This window comes from Dendroctonus ponderosae, unplaced genomic scaffold, assembly GCF_020466585.1.
Source record: "Dendroctonus ponderosae isolate FM_Combo_2020 unplaced genomic scaffold, Dpon_F_20191213v2 Dpon_F_20191213_84, whole genome shotgun sequence".
Lineage (NCBI taxonomy): Eukaryota > Metazoa > Arthropoda > Insecta > Coleoptera > Curculionidae > Dendroctonus > Dendroctonus ponderosae.
Window position 1 is genome coordinate 17,209 of NW_026019055.1, and position 26,561 is coordinate 43,769.

At 33.0% G+C, this 26,561-nt stretch overlaps 4 protein-coding genes and 1 long non-coding RNA gene across 5 annotated transcripts; 1 reads left to right on the forward strand and 4 right to left on the reverse strand.

Annotated features, from left to right (window-relative positions):
• LOC109536194 lies at window positions 1-16,400 on the forward strand. The gene is made up of 2 exons (XR_002171813.2): window positions 1-185; window positions 16,043-16,400. It is a non-coding gene; the product is annotated as an uncharacterized LOC109536194 (long non-coding RNA).
• On the reverse strand, window positions 6,207-13,754 carry LOC109536193. The gene is made up of 3 exons (XM_019902306.2): window positions 13,350-13,754; window positions 11,001-11,065; window positions 6,207-8,989 (listed from the first exon to the last, which is right to left on the reverse strand). Exons 1-3 carry the CDS (start codon window positions 13,362-13,364, stop codon window positions 8,671-8,673), a joined length of 399 nt encoding a protein of 132 aa, XP_019757865.1. The 5' UTR covers window positions 13,365-13,754; the 3' UTR covers window positions 6,207-8,670.
• Window positions 15,200-16,124, reverse strand: LOC125502337. The gene is made up of 3 exons (XM_048669529.1): window positions 16,067-16,124; window positions 15,913-15,987; window positions 15,200-15,850 (listed from the first exon to the last, which is right to left on the reverse strand). Exons 1-3 carry the CDS (start codon window positions 16,106-16,108, stop codon window positions 15,449-15,451), a joined length of 519 nt encoding a protein of 172 aa, XP_048525486.1. The 5' UTR covers window positions 16,109-16,124; the 3' UTR covers window positions 15,200-15,448.
• Window positions 16,401-16,485: 85 nt separating the features above from the next.
• On the reverse strand, window positions 16,486-20,082 carry LOC109536092 (glycine-rich protein DOT1-like). The gene is made up of 7 exons (XM_048669528.1): window positions 19,928-20,082; window positions 19,595-19,656; window positions 18,168-18,355; window positions 17,834-18,031; window positions 17,275-17,763; window positions 16,907-17,149; window positions 16,486-16,811 (listed from the first exon to the last, which is right to left on the reverse strand). Exons 1-5 carry the CDS (start codon window positions 19,943-19,945, stop codon window positions 17,510-17,512), a joined length of 720 nt encoding a protein of 239 aa, XP_048525485.1. The 5' UTR covers window positions 19,946-20,082; the 3' UTR covers window positions 16,486-16,811; window positions 16,907-17,149; window positions 17,275-17,509.
• Window positions 16,714-17,307, reverse strand: LOC125505538 (glycine-rich RNA-binding protein 3, mitochondrial-like). Its single transcript, XM_048669527.1, has 4 exons — window positions 17,271-17,307; window positions 17,072-17,149; window positions 16,907-16,981; window positions 16,714-16,811 (listed from the first exon to the last, which is right to left on the reverse strand). Exons 1-4 carry the CDS (start codon window positions 17,305-17,307, stop codon window positions 16,714-16,716), a joined length of 288 nt encoding a protein of 95 aa, XP_048525484.1.
• Window positions 20,083-26,561: the final 6,479 nt, after the last annotated feature.

Genomic DNA, 26,561 nt, shown 5'->3' on the forward strand with positions numbered 1-26,561 from the left:
TGTGTGTGTTGTAAAGTGAGAGTCCAAATGTGGCAATTTTACTTGACGGAACGCCATCGGTAGTCCAAGCACGGGAAAAGACACTAGCTATTAGGCGATGTGTTTGTTTAATGGACATTAATTAGGTTCGATTAATATGCATTATTTTTAAATTTGCTTTATTCTTTGTTTACGATTGTGCAATGGTGAGTAAAATGCTGTAATTTTTGCACATCAGGAAGCCGCCATTGTTGCAAATTGCAGTTTTGCTTAAAAAAGCAATATGTCGAAAAACAGTTTTATTGCATAGAGATTTATTATTATAGCAATTGAACTCAAATTTTGAGATTAATTTGTACTGTTTTTTTCTTATTTCTAGTCACATTCTAGGAAACTGTGGGAAACGAAATCAATATTTATCATTTAATTTAAGCGGTTAAGTTAAGTTCATTTGGAGCATTTTGTTCCAATTTTATTCCAGTCAGATAAGACTTTAAAAGGCCTGTTTCGGGTAATAAATAGATGAAGGTAGAAGATTATTGCAAGTGGTTCGGAAAGATGTCAAAATAGTGGGACAATAGTTTGAGCCCGATTTTCGGCTGTGGAAGATTGTTTAAATAATTAAAGAAAGTGCAAAAAACCGTTTTTTTGCGCACAACCTTGGAACATTTCATGCCATTGAAAAACAGTTTTATAATTCTTTTCAAGTATTATAAATACCTACAAGATGAGACAAAGTAAATTAAAATCCGTTCATTTGTTTACTCGAAAAACCGAAATAAAAAAACGCCGATTTAAGGGTTTTTATCAATTATCTATAATTACTTTAATTTTGTTTAAAAAAATCGTACTATAACTGTATACTGTAGGAAGGTCTTTGTATACTTTAAGTAAGTGGTATAAATTTTAGCTTAAAATATTGATTTTTCGTTCATTCCTATTTGTTGTTAAAAAAATGCTCTTGCTAGATTCTAAATAAGTTTTTTTTGAGACGTCGGAGCGACTGCTCTAAAGCTATATTTTACTCGTAAAGAGTTATACTACAGCTTACAGTAAACGAAAAGTTGATTAATAAATGGTAAATTGTTTAAACATTAAGTTGAAAATTCAACCGCGCCAAACTTCAGCCGCGGGGCAACTGCGAGCCCGGCCCACACAGATTCCTGATTTTCAACTTAATGTTTAAATAACTGACCATTTAGCAAAGAAATTGCCCTTTATTGTACGTTGTGGTATAACTCTTTACGCGTAAAATACAGCCTCAAAGAAGTCTCTCCGACGTCTCAAGAACAAATGGACAACATAACAAAAGGCAATGAACAAAAAGGATTGAATATTTTAAGCCAACGTTTATACCACTTATTATTACAAAGGCCTTCAAAAAAAGTTACAGTGATATTTTTTGAAGCAAAACTAAATCAATTATAATTTAAAAAAAATCAGTTTTCGTTTTTTGAGTAAACAAATGAACGGATTTGAATTTATTTTTTGTCTCATATTGTAGGTATTTCAAATATTTAAAAAAAGGTATAATTTTGTTTTAAAAACATCGACGGTCCTGAAGTTATGCGGAGAAAACTGTTTTTCGCACTTTCTTGCTAACTAAATTTTTTATCCGACTGACTATTTGGGCATTTTAAAATAATTTCTTAAAATCTACCTCGTATATGTCAAAACATGTCGATTTGCCTTTTTTAATTGTTTTCTCTATTTTTTAAGTGTAAACCTGTAAAACTGTTTTTCAAAATGTATTTCAGATGATTGTTTCATTAGCAGCTTATTGAACTTTTTTCTAAAAATGTTTATTTTCGAAGTTTTCTTCGCTGCAATACTTTCCAAAATTCCTCAATGCATCTTCAGATGTTTTATGAAAATTCCAGATCGGAGAAAAACTTCATACTCGTCAACAATGACTTTGCGTTTTCTGAAGTAAGCCAAGTTACATAAAAAGACATAACCGTTTATCTTAAACTCTCTTTCCTCTGAATAAATTTCAGATCTCCTTCCCGAACTGACCTTTCAATATTTCAGCTGTAACCAGATGCCCGGATGATTATCAACATAGTTTTATAATCGGATTGTATTTCTTTGGTTGGCATACATTAATGCAATAATTAATATTTTACATAACTTGATCCAACGTTTATTAAAAAAAAAAGGATTGAAAAAAGAGTAACGAATATGAATATTGAGGTTTAAGCAATATGACAACTATTAGTGATAACGGAAAATTAAAAATTCGTGTTACAAACTAGCAGGAAAAGAACATATGATCGTTTGAACCAAAAAAAAAATAGATATGGGTGAATTTAACAGTCATATTGATACTAGAGCTATTTTGCAAACTGCATTTTTTACCAAAAAAAAATAAATTTTAAACTATAAATTCAGTTAATAAGTTAAACTCCTAAACGCCATCCAGTGAAGACAAACATTGTTGCTTAATATCGACAAAGTTAGTAATAGATAATGGTCATCTCAAAAACAGTATGGAAACGGCACTTTTTACAAAAATAAATTAAAAAATATTAAATCAGTCAATAAGTTAAAGTCTAATAAAACTAAAATAACATTTTATTTGGCAATCACATACGATTGATGCCATAAATTCTAAATATTTGTGTAAACGACGGAACTCTTATGAAATAATGAATATTTCAATAACGTTTGAGCCTATTGGACGAACCAAAACGATTTCCCGCTTTAGTTGTGTTCGATTAAATAAGCTGAGAATGAGAATTTTATGTAATACAGGCCATTTTGACTGAAGTAATACTCATCTGAATATTAAGACATGAATATATTAGGCAAAACACCATCGAGAATTAATTAAAGTAATCGATTACTTAAGAAAAGTTTCCACAGTTTATTGGTTATAAATAGTGGATAGCTCGTTTCCAACTTGTGGGTGTTCATTTTCTGATATTTTAGAACTTCCGAACGTTAGAAACGTTTTAGCTTGCAATTATCAAATTTTGAAATAATTAATATCTTTCACAACTGGACCATTTGGTTAAGTTTTTTTGCGAAAACTTAATTATTACTCGAAGTGCATCGGCTATTTTACTGTGTCAACAGGCCAAAAACTGAGATAATATTTGCAATAAAATAATTTTAATATGGCATTCTATATTGTCAAGAAAATGGTTAATTAATGAGAAGTTTCCTATTTCGCATTAAAAGAGCTTTGCGGCCATTGATTGCAACTGGTCCGTTTTTCGGGCGTTCAGACCGCCATCGAAAGAATTTCTGTTGGTGAAGGTTTTCTCTGAGAGGCTTTTACTTTTTTTCACGAAAGCTCAAAGCTTGGCATTTTTTCCACTTCGGAAAATCGGCTCTTAATTGGGCTTGTTTTGAGGTAAAAAGTGTGGAGGATTTCTGAAAGCTTCCAGTGTAAATAAATTCGTCTGTAGCTTTGCTTTCTTAAGAAACTTCAATTATATTGAAACCTGCCTTCCAAAACTGGAGAACCGAACGCTCTTCAGTTTTTCAAAACTACGCGCTTTCTCAGTAAAATCTGACTGTAGCTGCGCAGTTTTAGTGAGTTTCCGGTGTTTCCGCAATCTGCGTTATCCTCACTATTTCAAACTTTGAAAATTGGCCATTCACTAGGGTTTGTGCGATGTGAATAGTATGGATGGATGTTTCCGAAAAAAATCTGCTATAGTCTCAATGTCTTCTTGAAGCTCCCCTGTCGGAAGGCGACTTTCAAAAACGTGCAATTTTCTTTTCCCGCAATTTTTTTAATTTTCAAAATCATTCCTTAATTGAAGTCTTCACAAGCCAAAAGACGGGAGTGTTTAAAAAATAGACAAATCCGGCTATGCTTTCTGCGGCTTTGGGAACTTTTGACATCTTAAGGCTCAAAACCTTCGTTTCTTCTGTATTTTTGAAAAATCGACGATGAAACTCAATTGAGCTCGTTTTGAGATGAGCAGTGTAGATGATTCGAACATCAAACTTTGCGCTGTAAATTAGGCTGTAGTGGAGAGTGAGAAGTGTATCGGAACGCAAACTTTCCAGAACAAATCTGGCTGTAACATCGATGTTTTAGAAACCTGTATTCGAAAAGCAAAAGTCCGTGCGTTTTCCAATTTTTTTCAAAAAATTCAAATTTCAAAAGTTTTTCAAATTAAAAATTCGGCCCTTCATTCGTTTCGTCTTGTGGTGAAGGGTGTGGAAAGTTTCAAAAAAACACTTTACTGAACTTATCCGGATGTAGTTTTACTGTCTAAGAGTTGCTGGCTTCTAAAGTCGATAATATTTGCTTTCTTCAGTTCTTAGAAATTTCAAAATCGGCCCATAATTGCGCTGGTTCTTATGTGGAGAGTTTAGAAAGTTTACACAAATTTCTCGAAATAAATCCGGGTGTATTTTAGGAATTTTAAGAAACTTGCGGTGTCTGAAACCTGCTTCTTTCTGAAATCTGCACTCTTTCATCAGTTTTTTTATGTTTGAAAATCTGCTGTTAATTGGCTCGTTTCGAGGTGAGGTTTTAAACAAACATTTCCGGATTAATCTTTAAAAGTTGTCGATTAATGGCGCTCGCTTTAAAGTGAAGAGTGCGGAGGGTTTCAACAAGCTAACGTTCCCGGATTAATCCGCCCGTAGTTCCCGTTGATTTACGAACTTCTTTCATATGAACTATAAGAACAAGAGCACAGAATTTTTGCATTTTTGGGATTTTTTGAAATTTTAAAACAGGGCCTTATCTGGGCGTGGAACAATGTGGACAGTTTCAAAAACTTCTTCAACCGAGCTTTCTTCAGTTTTAGAAAACTACACCGTTTTCCAGTAAAATCGCTGTGGCTGCGCTGCTTTAATGAGTTTCAGAGACTTCCTTCACTAACTCAAAATTTTAAAATCGGCCATTGACTAGGGTTCTTGCTAGGTGAATAGTATGGATGGTTTGAAAAAAAATCTGCCATAGTCTCAGCGACTTCCTGAAGCTCCGCCTTCGGAAGAAGAAAAAAGGAGCAAAAAATAATTTCTAGCGGACAAATCCGGATATGTTTTCTGCGGCTTTATGAACTTTTGACATCTTAAAGCTCAAAACCTTCGCTTTCTCCTGTATTTTTATAATTTCGAACCGGAACATCAATTGAGCTCGTTTTGAGGTGAGGAGTATAGATTATTCGAACAACAAACTTGCTGTTGCAAATTAGGCTGTAGTATCCACGCTGCAAGAAACTTGGATATTTTGCTTTTCTTCATTTTTTGAAAGCTTCAAATTCCACCCTGAATTGCGCCCTGAAGAGTGAGGAGTGTATAGGATCGCAAACTTTCCAGAACACGTCTGGCTGTAGCTGCTCTGTTTTCGAAAACTTCCTGGTTTAGAAACCTGCATTCGAAAAGCAAAAGTATGTGCCTTTTCCAGCTTTTTTAGAAAAAAGTTTAGAAAACCGACCTTACCGCAGTTATCCGACTGTAGTTTTACCACGTTTTACTGTCTTTAAGAGCTGCTGGCTACTGAGCTGGATACAAACTTTCAAAATCGTCCTATAGTTGCGCTTGTGCCGATATGAGGAGTATGGAGAGAGACAAAAAACAAACTTTCCGGAATAAATCCGGCTATAGTTCAGGAGTTGTAAGAAACTTGCGGTTTCCGAAAGCTCGAAGCGTTCGAAAGCTGCACCAGTGCTCTTTCTTCAGTTTTTTTAAGTTCTGCCAGAGAAACTGCTGTTAATTAGACTCGCTTCAAGGAAAGGTTTTAAGAAACAAATATTTCCGGATTAATCCGACTTGAATTTCCACATCTTTACATACTTTCAACAGCCGAACACTGCATTCGAAGCCCGAAACTGTCACTTTTTTTTGAGTTGTTCAAATTTAAAATGCGTCGATTAATTGCGTAATCTTTAAAGTGAAGAGTGCGGACGGTTTCAAAAAACAACCATTCCCGGATTATTCCGCCCGTAGTTAGCGCTGCTTTTCGAACTTGTTTCATATGAAACATGCGTTCAAAAGGCCCGAATTTGATTGAAAATGAAAAAAAAAATTGAAAATTCGAGAAGACTCGATTTTAGGGAAGATTGAGAGTTCTAGAATATAAGATCTGGGCCAGTTTTGTGTGGAACAATGTAGACGGTTTAAAAAAAACGCTCTTCCCTGGTAATATCGGCGCTGTAGTTTGGCGGTTATAAAAACTTGCCATATCTGATACCTACAGCCGAAAGTTCGAAACTTTTAGTTTGTCCAGTTCTTTGAAATTTGAAATTCAGGCTTTAATTTGATTAGTTTTGAGACGTGAAGTTTCAAGTGATTTTTGGTTTATTTGCCTTCTTGAAATTTCAAAATCGGCTCATTATTGGGCTCGTGACAACGTAAAGAGTGTGGAGGGTCTCCAAAAACGACCGTCTTATTATTTATTATCTCCACAAGCACATTTTTTTTTCTTGCAACCATCTTCCAGTAAAAAAAAGAAGTTACAAAGGTTCTTTTTCCTGCGATCCGTTTTCTTCTTCCAAAGATTTTCTTTTCGGCAAAAATTTGCGGCTCAAAACCCACTCCATATTAAGGAGTACCTGACCGAGAATAAATATTTAAAATGAATAACCCTCAAATAGCTTCAGGTGTTCGTGGTGAAAATAGTATATTACGGTACAAGCGACGGAAGTTCCGCCACTGCTTGAAATTGACTTCATGCACAGCACAAGCTAGACAAGAGCATTTTCTTTTACACGAGAGATTTGCTATCCGCAAGACCCTTGTGGTCAACAAATAATTTCTGGTGGTGCCAATATCATATTTAAATCACCTCATAACAAACTTCTACTCTATAGTTAAACCATAGAGTCCTTACAAATTTAATAAGCTCCCATTTGTTGCTTAATTGGCAGTAGGAGAGTGCGACTCCTTATGATATCCTTCCATAGCGAGATGGTTCAGTCAACCAAAGAATGTTACGCAAATAAGAAAAAATCAAATGTCGAACATGCCTCCTTTTATAAGCGTTATTTGGTATATGTAATTGACTAAAAATGTAATTCGAACATAAAGTTATATCTGTATATATTTGCATCAAGCAAACACCCGATTAACTGAGCAATTAATAATTTTCAGAACTCAATTCACGCATTAAACAAACATTTAGCAAAACTACAAAGTAATTTAAAAGGCGTTTACCGTGGCAATTTCACTCTCAGTCTCAATGTCGTGCCGGAAGGGAAAGAGAAAAGAAGTTATTATGTTTTCGCAAACTTGAAACGTAATCTTGAACCAGTCGCTCCAATTACGCAAAAAGTGCAGCAAACCGTATTGATATTGTTTTATTGCTGCATAATTACGCAACTGTAGGTTCAAATGCAACCGATTTTTCCCAATATTACTGAATTCGCTTTGGGCGTAGATCCGACATACATTTCCTAATTAGTCGAATTTATTGTCTGTGCTATGGCTTACATAGCTATCTTATTCTAATGGCTATTTAGCCTTTTTGTTCATATTTTATTTTATTACTTATGATGATTTTATATACGCTGCAATTGAACAAATTGCGTGTTTTATTAGAAATAGTTTACAAAATTGATTTAATCAGTTGATCTTACTTGCCTAAAGCTGTGCTAAACAAAATAGACGTTACACTGACCAATTTCGATAAATTTGGGATCCGGATAAATTCTGATCCATCAGAGCGAGTTCATTTCTGTCCGAAGCGTTATTTAGTGCAATCCTTTTTCTGTTAGCGCGTGTACTTTTCAAAAAAATTAGTGGTCTATATAAAGTTTCTACGGAATGGTAAATGAAACAATGCAAAATTGGCGAAAGTTCCACTTGTTCTCAGTTGGACACGAAGACGGTTTTTTTAGATCTCATCACCTCATGCATTGCACGAGGTTTAGCTCGAAAAAAGTTTTCGAACTTTTCGATCATCCCGTTTAATTACAGAGTGGTGGCAAAGAAATGAACAGGTTTTGGCCTTTTAGGGATACATTTTTTTCTCTTCAGCCGATTTTCAAAATCTAGGGTTTATGGTGAAGTTGGATTAGCGAAAAAAATTCCGTATGTCAAGTTGTATAAATTAACGACATATTTGAATCTGAACTTAACTTTAGGTGAAAGTCTGCTAGAATCACATATTTCGGTGTGAATTTTCATTTGAGCCATTATTCATGCAACTTTCTTCTCTTATCTATCTTCTTGTCATGTCTTAGCATGTCTATGAAGATTTCGCTTCATCATAGGCTCAAGATCCTCAAAATCCATCAAAGAGCAGAAAAGTTACAGCTACAAGACCAAAACTAAAACAGGATTTATAGAAACCACCCTGTAAATAGAAGAGATATTTATATCTTTAAACATTTGGCGCTGAAATCCAAAAAACATTTTTTATGTCCAACTAGGAGCATGCCGCGATAGATATTTTAATACGTGTTAATAAACAGCACTGAATTTTAAATAGTATACACAAGGAAGTAAATGGTCCCAATTAAGTGAAATAAAAAATGTTTGGAATCGCAACATTAAAACCCGTTAAAATCATAAATAATTCCTATTCATGCTTGGTTCCTAAAAGTTTATTTAATAAAATTACAAAAATTTTAAATTACTATTTACAAAACGTCCTGGTTTTCACTCATATTTTCTGCTGATTTTTCAAAGCACCTTTCAAGCTTTGTTACAGTCCAAATATCAATTATTTATAAATAAATATTTTCCTAAACTACCAACATTGCAAACTAAAAGGCCTGCTTAAGGCCTATGAAATTTATATGGATATCGTTGAACTATTCTCCTTTTCTTGATTGGGCGCTTAGTTTCATGGACGGAATGATGGGCATTTCTCTTCTTCTTGTAGAACGCAGAATTTTCCGACTCCGACCAGACTTCGTCTTCGTGATCATCATCATCATCTTGAATCACAATTGAATGATGGTCCTCTTTGGGTGGCTCTTTTTCAATAATGATTTTTTCCTTCTCGTGAAAATGATGATGGTGTTCGGGGACTTTGATTATTTTCGTGTGGTAAATTGTCTTGATTTTTTGCGGCACGTGAATTCTGTGATGGACGCTGAAAGCATAAAGATTATTAGATTTTTTTAAGATAAAGAATTGTTATTCAACAGACGGTTAAACAAACAAAGTGTGTTTCCTTTCCCAACATAATTTAAATTAATTAAAAGAAGACGGATGATATTAAATGAAAAGATATGTTACTCAAAGGAATGCGTAAAAAATGTCTTCAATATATCATCAAAATTAAATTTCATGTCAATTATTCTCTAAACATGGATTCTCCTTTCCAAATTTTGAAATCTGTTGATAATCGAAATGGTAAGCGTTAAAGTGAAATGACCGAGTTACTAAAGTTACGTAAACATTTAAAGGCAAATAAGGATAAGCATTTCGAGACCATTTCCAATTATTTGGTTAAAAATATCATTAAACATGTAAAGAATGTCGCTTTGCGTTCTTTATAGGACCATTCCGATGGTTTTAAGGCCGTTCAGGAATTTCTATAGCAAGTTCTTAGAAGAAAAATCTTTAGGCAAAGTTACACATATTGGGTCAGAAGACATTGTGGCCACAAGTGTGTTTTCGCACATCATTTTTAAAGTAGCCGAAATAACTTTCTTTAAAAATCTTTGAAAAGATACAATGGAATTTTTTTTAATAATATTGGTATTATGTCTGAAACATTTTTTTGGAGACAAAAATACGGGCATTTAATTGGATTCATTTGCTTGAGCAAGAATCCTTATTACGAATAAGACCTAACTTCGTCTGGGTAAACAACATGGAACTTCATAATTTTGTTCCTCTGTTTATCTGAATTTTATATAGATTTAAATTTTTTACGAACCATATTGAATATATCATGATTAGCTTTAATAGCTTGAAATATATAGAACAATTGTTGCTTTCGGTTTTTGGGCCCTGAGCGTGAACGAGTATCGCTTTAGTTATTTTCATCTACCGAAGTTAACTGGGGAAATTTAACTTTATTTTTGCAATAATTTGTCAAGATATTTTGTGAAACTTCAAGTTATTTTTAATGTTTCAAAATTAAATGAAAATATCGACAATACAATCAGTGAATTTAATGCTTTTGCCACTTAATTAGGCAGAAACGTCGATTCTAGTTCGGATAGTATCAAAAACCGCATAGATCTCGTTTACTTTTTTTTGTTGGTGCATTTTTCTATTTTCTATTCTCTTACTTTCCAATTTACTTTCTACCCATTTTCACATAAGTATATGTAACGAATAACAAGCCAATAAACTGAAGATGTTGTTTGGCAATTTCAATAACCACTTAGGAGAAAATTTTCCAATTTATTTAGTTAATTCATGTATTTAGAAAACCCAACTCTCGCTACGTAGTCAATAACAAAAATATAATGACTCGTTTTACAAATTTACCTACCCATTACCGATAGGCAACAGCATCAATTCGAAATATTAACATTAACATTGAAGTGGAAGAAGTCAATCTTACGCTTGCCATATGTTGCCTGGTCTTGTTAAAAATGGTCACATTATTAATTTCAATGAAGGGATTTGTCAATTGTTGCGTAATATGTGCAATAACTTTCGCTAAAAGAAAGTGTCTGTGTTGTTATTGCTTCTGCATATTTGAAAAATGTTTAAAGTAGCTTAAGTTACTAAAAAGTTTATGGTTTTTACTGCATGATCTTCTCCACTTCTTTGAAGTTAGTTGAAATTACATTGAATTAATATAAATGTTAAGATTCTCACTAAGATCAGTCACGCTCTAAGATCAGTTTTTTTTTCATATTGGAATAGTGAAATAATAATAAGATAAATATGTTGATTTCATTGCACTTTCGCAATCTTGCCTAGTTAATTTTAATTGTTCCTTAGTTGATTAGTTGAATTTTTATTTGTCTCTAGATTGATCTCTTTTAATTATTGTTCGATAATAGTTATACTTCTTCAGCAAGCAGAGTTTTTTTAGATAATTTCCTGCTTTTTAATTATGCCATGGTTTCTAAACTATCACTTAATTTGTGGACTGTTTGAATCTCAGTTTTAGGTCTAATGTGAATGTTTGTACTTACTGGTATGATCCACCTGCAGGCAGTGAATTTACCACAGCAAAGCCCACAGTTGCCATAAAAATTACCTAAAAATCATATAAGAAATAAGAAAAGTTTGTTTTCAGGAAACGCATAACAACAAAATTTAGTAATAGATATGAAATTAATAAATTTGGTTTTTTAAGTAACTCTCCAAAATCTATACCCTAGAACTGCTTCTTGCTAGTTATTTTGCAATGATCTTCAAATATAATAGAAGTTGCAGTAAATAACCTTTATTTGTTATGCAAAAGCGCTATCGACCTATACAGGTCTTTCGGTTTTATTCAAATTTATTTTTGCTTTATGCCGCTTTTAGCTCTGTTTATTTGAGCTAGGCAGCAATGAAGATCGTTCTTAAACTAACAGAGAAATATCAAAGAAGCAAAACTATTAAATCAGTCCATATCTAAATTATATACTTATTTATTAAGCACATTATATACATTATTTATTAATTTTACTTACAAAACTCTGTAATTAACCCAGGGCAAAAAGACCGATAGCATTTGCTAACAAATAAACATTTTTACTACAACTAAATCAGTTGCAAGATTTAAAAAATACATATTGTGCATAGACGATAATAGAATCGAATCGAAATCGTCGCTCTTTCGCATATGCTTTAGAAACAAAATTTGCCCAACATGTTTTTCTTATATCATTTGAAGCGTAAGGCGTAAGTATTTATGATATAACGAAAATTATTTATAGTACATTTGATTAAGACCGAGTTCTATGAGAGAATAAATTTCGGGCTTAGTTAAACCTGTCCTAGTAAATACTTCGAAATCCAATCATTCATAAACTGAAATAAATTGAATATTAGATACTTGTAGTAATCCACTTTAGCCATTACCAATATCAATTGTCTTTCGTCCATTTTCAATTTTAGTGCTTTAATTAAATGGACGAACACATATTTCTATCTAACTAATTAATCACTTGAAAATGTAAAAGATCAAGCATTTAGCTTTTACTGGTAAAACAACATCTCAACTGCCTTTCTTTCTTCATGTACAGTGCCAACATCTTTAAATTAAATTAGCAATTCTCTTGCGAATTTGATCGATAGAGATTTAGATACTAAAAGTGAAACACATATGTAATTAACAATTCACTGCCACACGAAATGTGGGAATGTAAAAAGTCGTGAGTTTGCAAAAATATTATTTTGCTAGTGAAATAGCATTAATCATATTTCTCTCTTAAAGTTACTCTTAAAATTATATAGAAATCAACCTAAGAATTTGTTAAAATTTAAAAATTTACATTAAGCGCAATAAGAAAAGATAAATAATTCAAGCAAATAGAAAAGTTGCTAACAGTGTCAGGACTGATATGAAAATAAACTCTCAAAAAGTATTTAAATATGATACCGAATAGAAAAGCAAAAAGAAGAAAAAATTACACGATCTTACAAGCACATACTTAAAAAATGCAGCTCTTTTACGCGTTTTACAAATAAAAATGATGAAGTTTCATGTTCTAGAGCATTATTTTATAAAAAAGTTATGAAGTAACTAAATATGGAAAACCATTTTATTAAGATCATTTAAACTAAAATAATTATTGAATTATTAATATTTTGATAACGTTTTTTGACGCTGAAGAAACTGAAGGAATCTTTAATTAGTTTTTCGTTTCAATTCGGCAATTTGTAGAAAATATGAAATTTTCTCGCCAAACTATTAGTGAAAATTTGGTGTTAATTACAATTTTCGCATTTTTTTGTAAAGAAAACATGTTCTAAGCGTGTGCATCTGCATTTCATATCAAGACGTTACCATCGGGTCTCAATCAATCAATCAATCAGTCAACATGTACAACTTTGGAAGAAATTGGCAAACACCGTATTTGTAAAAAGATAATTAATTTGCTCAATTGGACATCGATAAGTTCTAAAAGATCAGCTTTTAAATCGGGTTTTGCTTGATTGTAAGTTGAAACATACATTACTAAAATATTTGACGCAGTTCTTCAGCTTTTGCAACTAAGTTTTAATTTATTACTAACATAATAATATAAAAAGCAGCCGTGAGAAAGGCCAATTCCATTTAAACTCACACACCTTTTATTAGATACAAACTTTTTAAAACCCTTGCATTTGTTTAAATTTGTCGGTATCTTATATAATAAGATAAGAGCTAAATTAGCCAAAAAACCAGATCAAGTAGCAAATTCCAAAAAAAAATCCAAAATTAACAAACAAATCAATAATAGATCGACACTGGAAAACAGGACCATTAATCAAAACAATATAAAGTGATTTCTTAACGTCTGACAAATGGGCAACAGGTGCACGATAAACGAAGAATGTTAATTACTTACTCTAATAAGCGTCATGCTGAATCAAATATCCTTGAAAAGACACAAGACCAAGAAAACCGGCACTGACGATTTCTCTGGCTATTATCAAGAAACTCGTCTTATACTTTCCTATAAATAAATTCGGAACTAACTCTTATAGTGGGGCTGTGGCTGATTTTGCGAGAACAAACTATTTCCTGCATTAAGCTGTTATTTCGTAGAAAAAATTGAAATTTTTACTTTTAACGCACTGATTATGTTCTGGCAATTCTACATACAAATTAACAGCAGACTGATTTTTTTAAGCTGAAGCATTGCTATCTGCGGACTGATTGAATCTCACCGACTTCCGAGAGAAATGTTCAATCGGAAAGTGTTCTAGATTAATGCATGCAAAATTTTGCAGAATTAAATTTCAAACGTTTAACAAAGTTTCAAAACGTTACATGGTTTTTTTTGTATGTATATGCTTCTAAATTATCAGAAAATTGTATTAAAGTGTTTTTATTATGCCTCAGTATGCCCAAAAATAAATCAAATAGGAATACTTTCATTACTATTACTATTTAAACCGATTAAAATTAAATTTAAATCAATGATTTTTTATTTTATATTTAGTTGTAAATAGCTCCGTTAATCGTAACTAATAAATTTGTTTAAATAAGTGATGGGCTCGAAGTCTAACTGAGTCTTTTTGCTTTTTCTTATAACTTTTCATCTGTGTTAAGGAAATTTAGGAGCTTATTAATTAATTCCCTGCTCACATTGAAAAATTCTTCAAATATTAAAGCATCTGGAAAAATTTTAATATAATATAAGTAGCTTTCGAATTTAAGTTTTATTTTATTCAGTATGTACCTAACCATTCCTATTATTAATCATTAACATATTTTGCGTATGAATTATCTTTAATTCAAAAGAAATTCCTGGGTTCCAGTCAATTTTTCTGTTTACCATTTAAAATGTCACAAAAACGTTTCGGTGTTTTTCTCCACCATCATCAGTTTGTATGTATGGTTGTTTCTTCCTTCACATTTGGCAAGCCACTGAGGAGAAAAACACCGAAACGTTTTGTGACATTTTAAATAGTAAACAATAAAATTGACTGGAACCCAGGAATTTATTTTGAATTAAGTTGAAATACAGTCAGGAAAATATACACAATGAATTATCTTTAATACAAAAAATTACATGGATGCTAACAGAAGCAAATAAGCAGGAAAGTTCATCAAACTACAGTAAACTTTGCAACCTTCAACAATTTCTATCAAAAACAGCCGGAAAAAATAAAATGTATACAACAAAGTAAATTTTGCTATTGTTGCATATCGAAAGAAAGTCCTGCTATTATCATTGATCGTGTCTATCTAAAGTGTTTCCATCCGTAAATCAGAATAGATCAAGCAACGAAATGTAGTAGAAAATTACATGTTATTCTAGGAACAATTACATGTTAAATCGAGCATAATGACAAACTACTGCGCGGAAGAAACTTTCTGCATTTTTACTACTCAAAGAGAGACGAATTTACTTTCTTTGCAATTAGAATACGTATTTTGCATAATTGTTAGAAATATACGCTTTACTGCCATTGTGCGTGTCAGTAGTTTAAAGGTTTTCCAACTTTATCTGTAGAAGTAATATCAGACAAAGGACAGTCAATTAATCAAAATTTGCTAGATGTTGCCTGAGCAAAATGCGTTAACTTTTCCTTAATTCTACAGAGATTTTTTCTTCCCTAAGTTGGGTGAAAATTTGCCAACATATTACAAATCAATATTGTACTATTTTTTATTAAAGAACAATGAAATACTATTTTTTCAGTCCTGCAGGCGCCAAACCCTTTTCCCACCACCCAAATAAATAAACCATTCGTATAAAAAATATAATAATTTTATTTAACATAATTAACATCCTTAAACGTAATATTTACAGATATAAGTAATAACAACGGACACATTCGCAACCTAATATTTACAAAAAGATGGTATAATATACAATCACAATGAGCTACAGCGGCATTAAGTGTAGTTCTGACCTAAGCAACTTTAATTTGATTATTTTAGAGAGCATTTAGTGTGGTGTTTTTGGGATATCTGAACAACTTTAAGGCGAACCACTTATAAATATGAAGAATTAAACCTGAAAATACATACGCAAAACCAAAAATATACACTCAAACAATGTTTTAGTAGACAGTCCAAATTATAAATTTTCCAGTATGCGCTTAGAGTGTTCAAATTATTTATATTAATACTGACACGACTTGAAAGAACTTGTTTAGAGGTAGAGCTATTTCCGATCCCAACCTCCTCCATGTCCGCCTCCTCCTCCACCACCTCCGTGGCCTCCGCCTCCTCCATATCCTCCACCACCGCCTCCGTATCCACCGCCTCCACCTCCATGGTGATCGTCGTGACCTCCAAATCCGCCGCCTCCTCCTCCATATCCTCCTCCACCACCGCCTCCATATCCACCTCCTCCAATACCGTGATCATCATGGCCACCTCCGAGTCCGCCGCCTGGTTTAATTTTTTCTATGAATTATCGAGTTCTTATTACTTAAGGAAATTGTTAAAGTTACCTCCTCCAAAGCCACCGCCTCCTCCGTATCCGCCCCCACCAGCTCCATGGTCATGACCGCCTCCAAAACCACCGCCTGAAAGCACAACTTATTTTTTTATCTGAGGTATTAATAATTTATTTTACTTTAGCACGAGTTGTGCTTCAAAACTTACCTCCTCCAAAGCCGCCGCCTCCTCCACCTCCGTGATGATCATCGTGGCCTCCTCCAAAACCTCCGCCTGAAAATACAATTTTGTTTCAGCCTTGTTAAGTGTTTTATTTTTTTTTCTGTTTATTTCATTATCTAGTGGAATTCTACCTGTGTTCATGTAATTATTTTAAAGAAAAACAGAATCAGCCAATTAAATGCTGCTTGTTTCGAGCGAGAACATTTTTTTAAGCAGATTTTGTAGATTAAATTTAAAATTTGATTGTATTTGTTTTTAATGTTAAGGTTAAGGCTAATGGTTATTGGTGTTGAGTTTAATAAATTTGTTGCTTTTTAAATATATTTCTTTTTTTTGTCTACCTTTATAGGGTTTATGCACTGTTTAGAAATACTAATTTAAAAAAGGCCAGATGAAAAATGAAGCATTCGGTACAGCATCTTGAATCATTCATCATAATTCAGCATATCACTTAGCAGTCATCCGATAAATATGAAATACATTTTAGCTAGCAAAACTTTGAAACATCTTTACTTTTTCAATTCAAGTAAATGTTTTTCCGAGCTGTTACGGCGTTTGGGACTGCCGTTTACTAATAGGACTTAATGTGAAAATGGAATTCTCAAAGCCAAACAAGAGTGTTGAGTAATTTTTTAAGAATAGAAACAATTCAAACCTCCGCCAAATCCGCCGCCGCCGCCGTAACCTCCTCCGCCACTTCCGTGGTGATCGTCACCTCCGAAGCCTCCACCTAGAATGAAACAAAATGTATAACAGTCAATAACATATTTATAATGAAATTCATAATTAATTTTGAATAGAAAATATTTTCAGAAGAAGTCTTACCGCCTCCGAAACCACCGCCGCCTCCATATCCGCCTCCACCACCGCCGTGGTGGTCGTCACCTCCAAAACCTCCTCCTACGGATACACAAGAAACTGTATGAACGCAATTCAGTTTGCTCATGTAAAGTAAATTTTATTGGCATCAAAAATTGCTCAAGAACTTACCTCCGCCAAATCCGCCGCCGCCTCCATATCCTCCTCCACCGCCACCATGGTGGTCGTCTAAACCTCCACCAAATCCACCTTAATTTAAGAGAAATCGTTCAAAAGTCAAATAGAAAGTAGTAGTAAATTATCAACAATTTAATGTTAAATATCATAAAATTTTAAATGTAATAACTGAAAATGAACAGCCGTAAAGTACCAACCTCCGCCTCCAAAGCCTCCGCCGCCTCCTCCATGGTGATCATCATGGCCGCCGCCTACTCCAAATCCTCCACCTCCTCCATATCCTCCACCTCCTCCATATCCTCCACCTAAAAATAATAAAAGGTTTTCATTGCGGGAAACATTAAGCTATTGCATCCGCAATCTTATCGAGAAAAACTGCAAATGTCATGCGATGGAGAAGTAAGTAGTTATTGCTTGAAAATTTCTCAAAATTCAGTTACCTCCACTAGGTAGAGGATCTCCACCGTGTAACTGAATTAGTTGGATATCGCCACCACCGCCATGACCACCTCCATGGCCTCCTCCATGTCCTCCACCACCACCATATCCTCCACCTCCACCATAGCCGCCTCCATGACCACCGCCGTGACCACCTCCATATCCTCCGCCTCCTCCTCCACCACCTCCATGATCTTTCAACGCAATTGTATAGGTTACACTGTCTCCATGGCCACCTCCGCCTCCTCCTAAAATTTCAAATTACTTTGTTAATTAAAATTTGTTTTTTTTTTGCTTCTAGTAAAAAATGCAGTGTACCTCCTCCTCCGTAACCACCGCCGCCTCCATGATGGTCACTGTGACCGCCACCAAATCCTCCATCGCCAAATCCACCGCCACCTCCAAATCCGCCGCCACCGTGGTGGTCATCAAATCCTCCACCGAATCCGCCGCCTCCTCCGTAACCACCTCCACCTCCGCCGCCGTGGTGGTCTTCAAATCCTCCTCCAAAACCTCCTTAAAACCAAAATTTTATAATAATTTTAAGTTTGCTGATGTTGCCTTATAGGGAGTTCTACTTCATTGAGAGTGAATCACCCCCTCAAAACCTTTTGCCTCCGAGAATTTTTTCTATCGAAAAATTAGCTGTTACCTCCAAATCCACCACCACCGCCTCCTCCGTGATGATCATCGTGTCCTCCGCCAATTCCTCCACCTCCTCCATATCCTCCACCACCTCCTCCTCCTCCGCCATGTCCTCCGCCATGATCATGAATCACTATTTGCTTAACGACTTTGTGGCTGGAGGCTGGCTCGGGAACGTGGATTTTAATATGCACACTGTAAAATAAAAATGTTCATATTTCCTTTAAAGATTGTTTGCATACGGTGTTCTCGAAATTTGTTTGTCATTTTTTTCATAGAGCATTATTTTTTGCGGTAAAAATAAAACATAAAGTTTTGAACAATGTCGCTTTTTCTTGCTTCTTCTTAGATTTTCCTAACTTGAGTTACCAGTAAAGTAACTTTGATTTAACTCCGAACTGAACTTGTATTTTCGTTGTGATTTCAGAAGCAAAAAATGTATTAAACAACTCGAAGTTATAGCTTAAAGTACCAACATTTATAGAAGTTCATATTTGGTGTTCAATAAAAATACTTTAATGCATTAGAAAGCGCCTTTTAAATGCCTTGCTAATAATGACTCTTAAGGCGCTTCATTACAAGTATCTTACCATTTATGGGCTTCTTTTGAGTCAACAATGGGAGGAAAAACCCGTGAGAGAATCACGTAAATTTGATTCGTAATTCAGCGCAAACTTTCTTTCTTAATTGCCTTGGGGATCACCAGATTATATATGAAATGTTTGCTTCTGTTTATAATTTACCGTTTAAGTTATATCAATTTATCCATTTGGCAATGTTTTGCCATAACGACTGACTTTAATTTCTAATTAATTTTTTAATCACTTACACTGCTTTAACCGATAATAAGCAGTTGGTAGAAAGTTGCTGCTCTAGAACACATGTGTTGAAGTTTCTAATTATTTCGTGTTGTAAACTTGATAATTATAAGTTACGAATCATAGAAACAGGAATTAACAATTATCATCGATTAGCTGCAACGAAACATAAGTTTCCGCAAGGAAAGTGAAAACGTGACAGATTTTCTTTTCTACTCGTATCTTTTGCTCGTTGTTGGCGATTTTATATTATTTAAATTATAATAAATTATAATCTATAGAGCACTTTTTAGTTTAATTTTATTTTCAAAATTTAGTGTTTGATTTACCCTGCGGAGCTATTGAAAAATGAATGTTAAGGAAACTTTATTTGCTTGCAGTGCAGGATTTGCATTTAAACATTTCGAAAGTCATTCACAATTTGCATAATTATTTTGCGAAAAATTATTCGGTATCTAACTTTAACAATTTTGTTGTTTTCTTTGATTTCTAATCAACTAAAACTAAATAATTTATTAATCGTTATAAATTAGTTTATAATTTTCCTATTAATTTTGAAAAGTTAAGCTTAAGTTTAATTCTGGTAAAAACTAGTGAAAATATCAATTAAACTTACTGTTCTTTCCCACCAAAAGTAGCTCCGGAATAAACCACAACCGTACAAAGCAGTAGTGCGCCCTGAAAAAAATGTTGATTGAAAATTGTTAAGGTAAATAAAATGGTTCAAAAAATGTATCTAAACTAGATCGAAAAACAAAATTAACAGTTAACACATTTTTTTAAACAGCGACTTTTAATTTGAAAAACTATTTACTATTCTACTGTGTAAGTAAAATAAAAATGTATTAAATGTGGAGTTGATTGAGAATTGAGTAAAAAATAATGTTGGCAAAAAAAATCGGCTACATAAACAAGACACAACTAATCTTCACAAAAAATAAAAACTTACAAAAATAATTGAAGCCATGGTGCGTATGACTCTGGGCGCACCTTCGCGTTTTTGCTCGCTGAATGCGGTGACCAAAGAAATCCACCTCGGATTTATATAAATGGCCAAAACAAGAGACAACACCCCGTATAATTTTACTTAAGATGTGGGGATGGGAGCAGTATGACTACTTAGTAGTATTTTCGCGCGCCTTCTTACTATATCTTCTTAAGTACCGCAGTGTTGCACAATTGCATACTTAAGACACTGAAGATGGTAAATAAACAACAAATTTTCTATTTGAAAATAGAAAATTGTGAGAGTGTTTATTTGCCCCATTGCTCCAGTGATAAGGAAAACGCGTGCTCACTTAAATCATCATAATCCAAAAAAAACAAAAACATCTTGCATTTTAAATGTATCTATTTCATGTTAAACTGCTTTGTTAGAGTTTCAAATTGTGTTTTATTTGGTTGTTATAGTAACAGTTTGAAAAATAGAAATTTTTTTAAATTTTAATAATTTTTTTCAAACATTGCTTCTTGTTTACTTTAATTAATATTACCTCTGCCAATACTCCCTTAAATTAGCTGTATTATTAATGTTTTTATTATATTTTGCATGTAAAGTCCTAATAATTTAGTCAATAAGTTGAAAGAAACAAATTAAAATAAGTAACAAACAAACTATTTTGATATTATAACATTGATTTCAATCAAATAACACTTATTTCTAACTATAGAGCCATAAAAAGTGGATATTTAACAAACATGTTTGTTGAGACAGTTGCATGAAAAGTTGCGACATTTGCATAAAATGGTAGTTTAAAGAGAAATTTACTGAGAAACAAATTGACATCAATAAACTAACCGATTACTTTAAAACATCCAAAAGTGTCTTCCTTTGTTAGCGTTAGTTCGAATCAATGCTATGAAAGAGTGACGGCAGTTGAGCTTCCGTGTGCAAAGTTTGCTTTAATTGAAAACTTCAAATTACTTTTATTCCTCCTTTTTAGTCATTTTTTTTAATGATTTATCTAATGCTGCTTTACTTAAATTGATCCTGAGTGTTATTCCAAAGAGCTTGATGGACGCGCTATACGTAAATACTTCTAGATCAGCTTATGACCGAGAACATAATATATTTTTTGTTAAAATAATGATAATATTAATAATAATAAATTAAACTCAACTGGCAACATGGTTGCTGGCAGTGACCCAGAGTCATGTTAGAATCTCTGCAAGAGTGAAAGGGTTCAAATTGCCGACATCATTGACAACAGACGTGTCTGCACACCGGCAGCAGGAAACACTTTCTTCCAAGGCTAACTTCCACGTGCATAGATAATGTGGGAATTTACCACTTGAAATTGTTAATATTAACTTTAACTAACAGACTTTTTACATTTCTTTTGACCTCAACAGTATAAAATAAAAATTTTAAATCTTTTAGTACGAGTTTCTCTTAATAAATTAACCCTTCAAATTTAGTAAAAATATTCTTCAAATTCTTTGATTTCAATCCACTTACGGAAAATTAGGAGTTCTTCTAATGTCAACGGTAACTCGCTAAGCGAAATGCTAAAGAGTTTAATAGTCGCATAGGCACGCAACTTTATTGTTTAGGTTGAGACGGTTGAGAAAGCACACCGAATCTAAATTCATTTGTAAATATTTTTTTGGAATTATAACATTTTATCAGGGTTTTTATTATTATATCAAATATATCATAATCACCCCTTTATCCCCATTAAATATCTTAAATATCAATTGGAGCTTTCATAAACCCAATAATTTCAATTGGAATCTGTTTAATAGGAACTTTTCTGGATTTTGTTTTTTTTATGGTGATTTTAATTTGCTTTAATATATTTTACGAATATTTTTAATTTCAAAAATTTCAGTTTTTTATTAATGTTTTTTTCGCTAATAAGTAGGACTAAGTTAAAAAGTGTATTTTTTCGCTCTTTTCAACGTGTTAACCATGTGCATGAGAAAAAGTTTAGCAAATTAAATTAGCTGTTATTGCTTTAAATTGGCCTTTCGACTCTGTTTTTCTCATGAATTAGTTTCTTGAAAATTCCAATTTTATGGAGTTTCTACCTCTTTGCGAAATACTTTCGTTTTTAAACATGAATATTATTGCTAAAAATGCACTAATCATATCATTTACTTTCTGATTTTCAATTTTTTACTTACCCTATTTTATTCCTTTACATTTATTGCTACTTTTTAATATTCCTTCTTTGCCTTCTGGTGTTACCCTTAGTTATCCTACTAGTTATTGCTACTTTTATCGTTATTAATATTATTACTAAGTATGTATTGGTCAATTATCCTCTGCCTTCCGGTGTTAAAACTTAAAGGATTTTGCCAAATTTAATTATATTTTTTCGCTTATTCAAGATATTTAAATTCGTTTTTACTTGAACCCCGTAAAATTTCGTTAAAAATATTTTTAGTTCATTCGTCTTAAAAAAAAATTCTTATGAAAAATTAATAAAAAGTTTCAAGTAAAACTTCCACGGCCCAAAACTTTACTGTTTTAATGGGAAAATCATATATCAACATATGTTTGTCGTTTAATAAATCAGATAGATTTTTTTAAATATCAAGTAAATAAACATATATTTATAAAAATCTGTAAATATTAAAATAAAGCGAAGAGGATTTAATAATCTTTAAACTTAAAAAAAATTAAACATGTCTGAGAAATTTCAGATTTCATTGAAATAAATCCAAAAACATCTTCAAACCTTTGACTGAAAATTGCGACAAGACAATAAAAAATGCGCATTTCTGAAAATATTTAACATTTCACGTCATGTCATTTATAATCAAAGAAAATGGCTTTTAGTTAACACTATTTTAATTCAAGTTAATCTTTAAAATCCTCAAAAAGCATATAATATTTTCAATTAAAGAACATCAGGAAAGATCAACAGACACACAGACCAGTAATTTATGGGATCACCGCTCATTAAGAGGCATTGCAGTTCACTGATATCATATAAAGAAAATTCGTGGAAATATACAAACATGAAATTTGACTAAGAGATAACAAATTATATAAATTTTCCATGATTTCCTGAAAACATTCGAAATAACAAACTCTTGCACGCGAATTACCATAAATTATGATTATTCGACTTAAACAAACACATCTACATAAAACAAGTCGTCTTATTTGTCAATTAAACAAAAGAGTTTAAAAATGTGTTAATAGTTTTCTCCAATACCTTAAGGCTCAAGCGGTTCTTTGAGACATTTGTCAATCAGATTTCCTCACTGGCGGTCAGTCAATAAAAGTAAAAGTCCTGTTTTAAGCGAAATTGTTATTGCATTATCGTGTATACATTAAAGTGCTACGGAGAAGTACTTATGGACGTACGAAGTAAATAAATAAATTGATGCTCTGAAAGTGTCGCATGTTTGAAGCATATTTTTTGCATGCATTGTTTCTATAAAAAGTAGACCAAAAATTGGCGAAAGTATTAATCACAGTTTCACTAAAAAATTATTTCAGTTTAGGTCTAATTTAAACAATTATTGTATTTGAATTAGTTTATACGGATGGTAAGACAACAGAGGTTTTCAAAAGATCAATTTTAAGTAGTAGGTTTTGATTAAGAAAAAAGAAAAAAATCGCATCTTTTGTCAAGTAGATATAATTAATAAATCACGTTGCCAAATATTTCAGGCAAGATACTAAATTATATTATATAAAACATATATTTACATTGATGCCATTACATTTTTTCACGAAGAAAATAAGCTCAACAACTTCATGACAAGACTTAGTTTAATATTTATTTTTACTCAAACCGGACAATAAGACGTTTTACCGAATGAATAAAAGTTCAAGAAGCTTTATAATTTTAAACAAAGTTTTATGGAAACTCCAAACAGTAATTCTATACTAACAAATACTTGAAAAGGTAAATTTTGACCATGATGAACATTCAGATGACATTGAACTTTCTCTTGTAATAGATAATTTACAAAAATAATAATAGTGGTCCAAAAAGTAATTCACGTGATACAAATAAAAAAAACGAGATACAGTAACTTAGATAATGAGAGAGTTGAAGGAAATACAGTGATAAGAAAATTACCGAAGTGATTTACCAGATGAGAGACATGAAAACGATGAAAATTGCAACTTTGAGGAAAAAAAGACTCGGACAACCGAATAAAAAACGCAAACACAATAAAAGCCGACTATGTAAGGTGACGGCCGGAAACAGATGAAACAGTAATAGAAGAAAAGATAATTAGAAAAAAGTAATAGGAAAGAAAAGGAATCAGATTTACAGTAAATAATGCAGAAAAGGAATAAAAATCGTTCCATATTTTCAAAAAAAGTTACGATAAGCGCTACAAAATTAAAGAGGAAAACCAGAGAACGCATTTTCAGAAAATTCTGAATTTTTCATTTTAGATTTAAGAGCAACAAGAGCGAAAACCGCCAAAAATTACAGTGTAAGCCGAAAAACTACATCCAACAGTTAGTTATATTCGAGTGCAATTCCAGTTTTTCGGAGCAATTCTAGTTCTGTTTGGAGACTTTTAATGAATTAGGACCACGAGTAATTTTATTCCATTAATTAATTACGATTTTACTTTTACAGTTTTTTACACTCGGGGCGATTGGCGATTCGTTCTGATGCATCAATAATTTTTATCGGAATTTTACGTTCTCCGATTGGAGCCAAATAAAAAGGAATGTTTCGGATCCATGACTGATTTAACATATACTTCCTACTACGGTCTTAAAAAACGCATCCACGGGTGCAATCGAAGCATAAACAATTCGACAAACGAGGGAGACGGCAAAATCGAGCTAGAATTTGACGAAAATTGGGTTATTTTGGCATGGAATCCTGGTCGCACCTTTTGTCCAAACTAAAAAAAAACTTTACGCATTCTAAACTAGAAGGTATAGAGGTTGTCAGAAAGTTGACCTAAATATGAAAAACACTTCTAACCAGGTATAAATGTGATCTGAATCTTAAATTTATGAACTATTGTCGCTCAGTTTCAGAATACTCAGGCAAAATTTTGGACAGAAAAGGAATCACATTTACAGCTAAAAATGCAGAAAAGGTATAAAAACCTTTGCATGTTAAAAAAAATGCGTTAAATGCTACAGAGTTAAACAGAGCTGATGAATGTTTTAACGCTTTATAAATTATAGCTTTTATAGAACATGTTTGAATTGTGAATTGGTGTTTGCAGTTTGTGTCAATTTTAAATCTGATGATGGCGCTGTTGCCTCGCCGAAACGTAACCGCCCCTGGACCCAGGAAGAATAAGAATATAATAAAAATTAAAGGGGAAAACCAGACAACGCATTTTCAAAAAATTATCAATTTTTTCTTGGAAGGAAAAGCTGATATGTGTTTTAGAAAGAACTACGGTATCAGAAACAACAATAGCTAAAATGGCAAAAATGACGGTGTAAGCCTAAAAACTGCATTCAGCAGTTATATTCCAGTGCAACTCCAGTTTGTCGGAGAAATTCTCGYTCTTTTTGGAGACTTTTAATGAATAAGAACCAGGAGTTATTTTATTTTATTWATTAATGTCTTAGATTTTACTTTTGTGTTTCCAYCACTAYRCACYGAATTTTAACAAAAAAGTTGGACCTTTATGTGTACAAAGTTGAATTGGCTCAAGAGCTAAAGCGGGAAGATCATGGGCACCATTTTTCTTCGAAAATGCAGTTGGTCAAGCATCAACCGTGAGTGGTGTTCGTTATCGTGAAATGTTAACTAACTTATTTGTGCCAAAATTGCAAAATATGGATCTCAACAGTATGTTGTATCAACAGGACGGTGCAACATGCCATACAGGCAGAGAAACTGTTGAGTTACTACACGAGTAATTTCCTGGTAGTGTAATTTCTCGTTTTGGAGATCGGCATTGGCCGCCCAGATAATGCGATTTAACGCCTTTGGACTTTTGTATCTGGGGGTTTTTAAAGCCACAAGTTTAGGCGAACAAACCAACAACGATTGAAGCCATAAAAGATTAAATTCAACGCTATATCTCTGAAATACTGCAAAATTAATGCGCAACAGTCCTTGAAAATCCTCCTATATACTCCGCTAATTATAATTTTCCCTTGCCTTTCTTTTTCGATTGTGACAATGCACATATATCTATATTATCGTTATTGAGCTCTATTATTATTTCTTGCTCTGTAGTCATTAGTCTTGTGGCATTCCAAGTGGATATTCCTAGGTGTTCTCYTTTCCAAAATCGTCTTTTTCTTAATCTCGCYGGRTCGACWTAAGTTTTTTCCGTCCTCTCCGAGGCTACTCTCTTTGATCTGTTAGCCTTTTTCAGTTTGTTACTCAAGGTAGGTTGCTAGTCTCACCTCAAAACCCTCCTCACTTTATCCGGGCTTAAGACCCTACACAACATGGCTGCTGAGCTACTCAAGTCACCCAACAGACATGCAGGCAGAGGCAATACTTTTTCCATTCCACTTCAAAAAAATGGCAAAAATTGGCCAGGCCGCAACAGATTATTAGGTTGTAAGGAAAACCACTGAGAGTATTTGCTGGCTATTAAATTGGCACTCAGAACTCTTCATAATGCTGTTACATCAGTATATTTACATTCAGGGAAGACTATCCCGCTATGCTAGT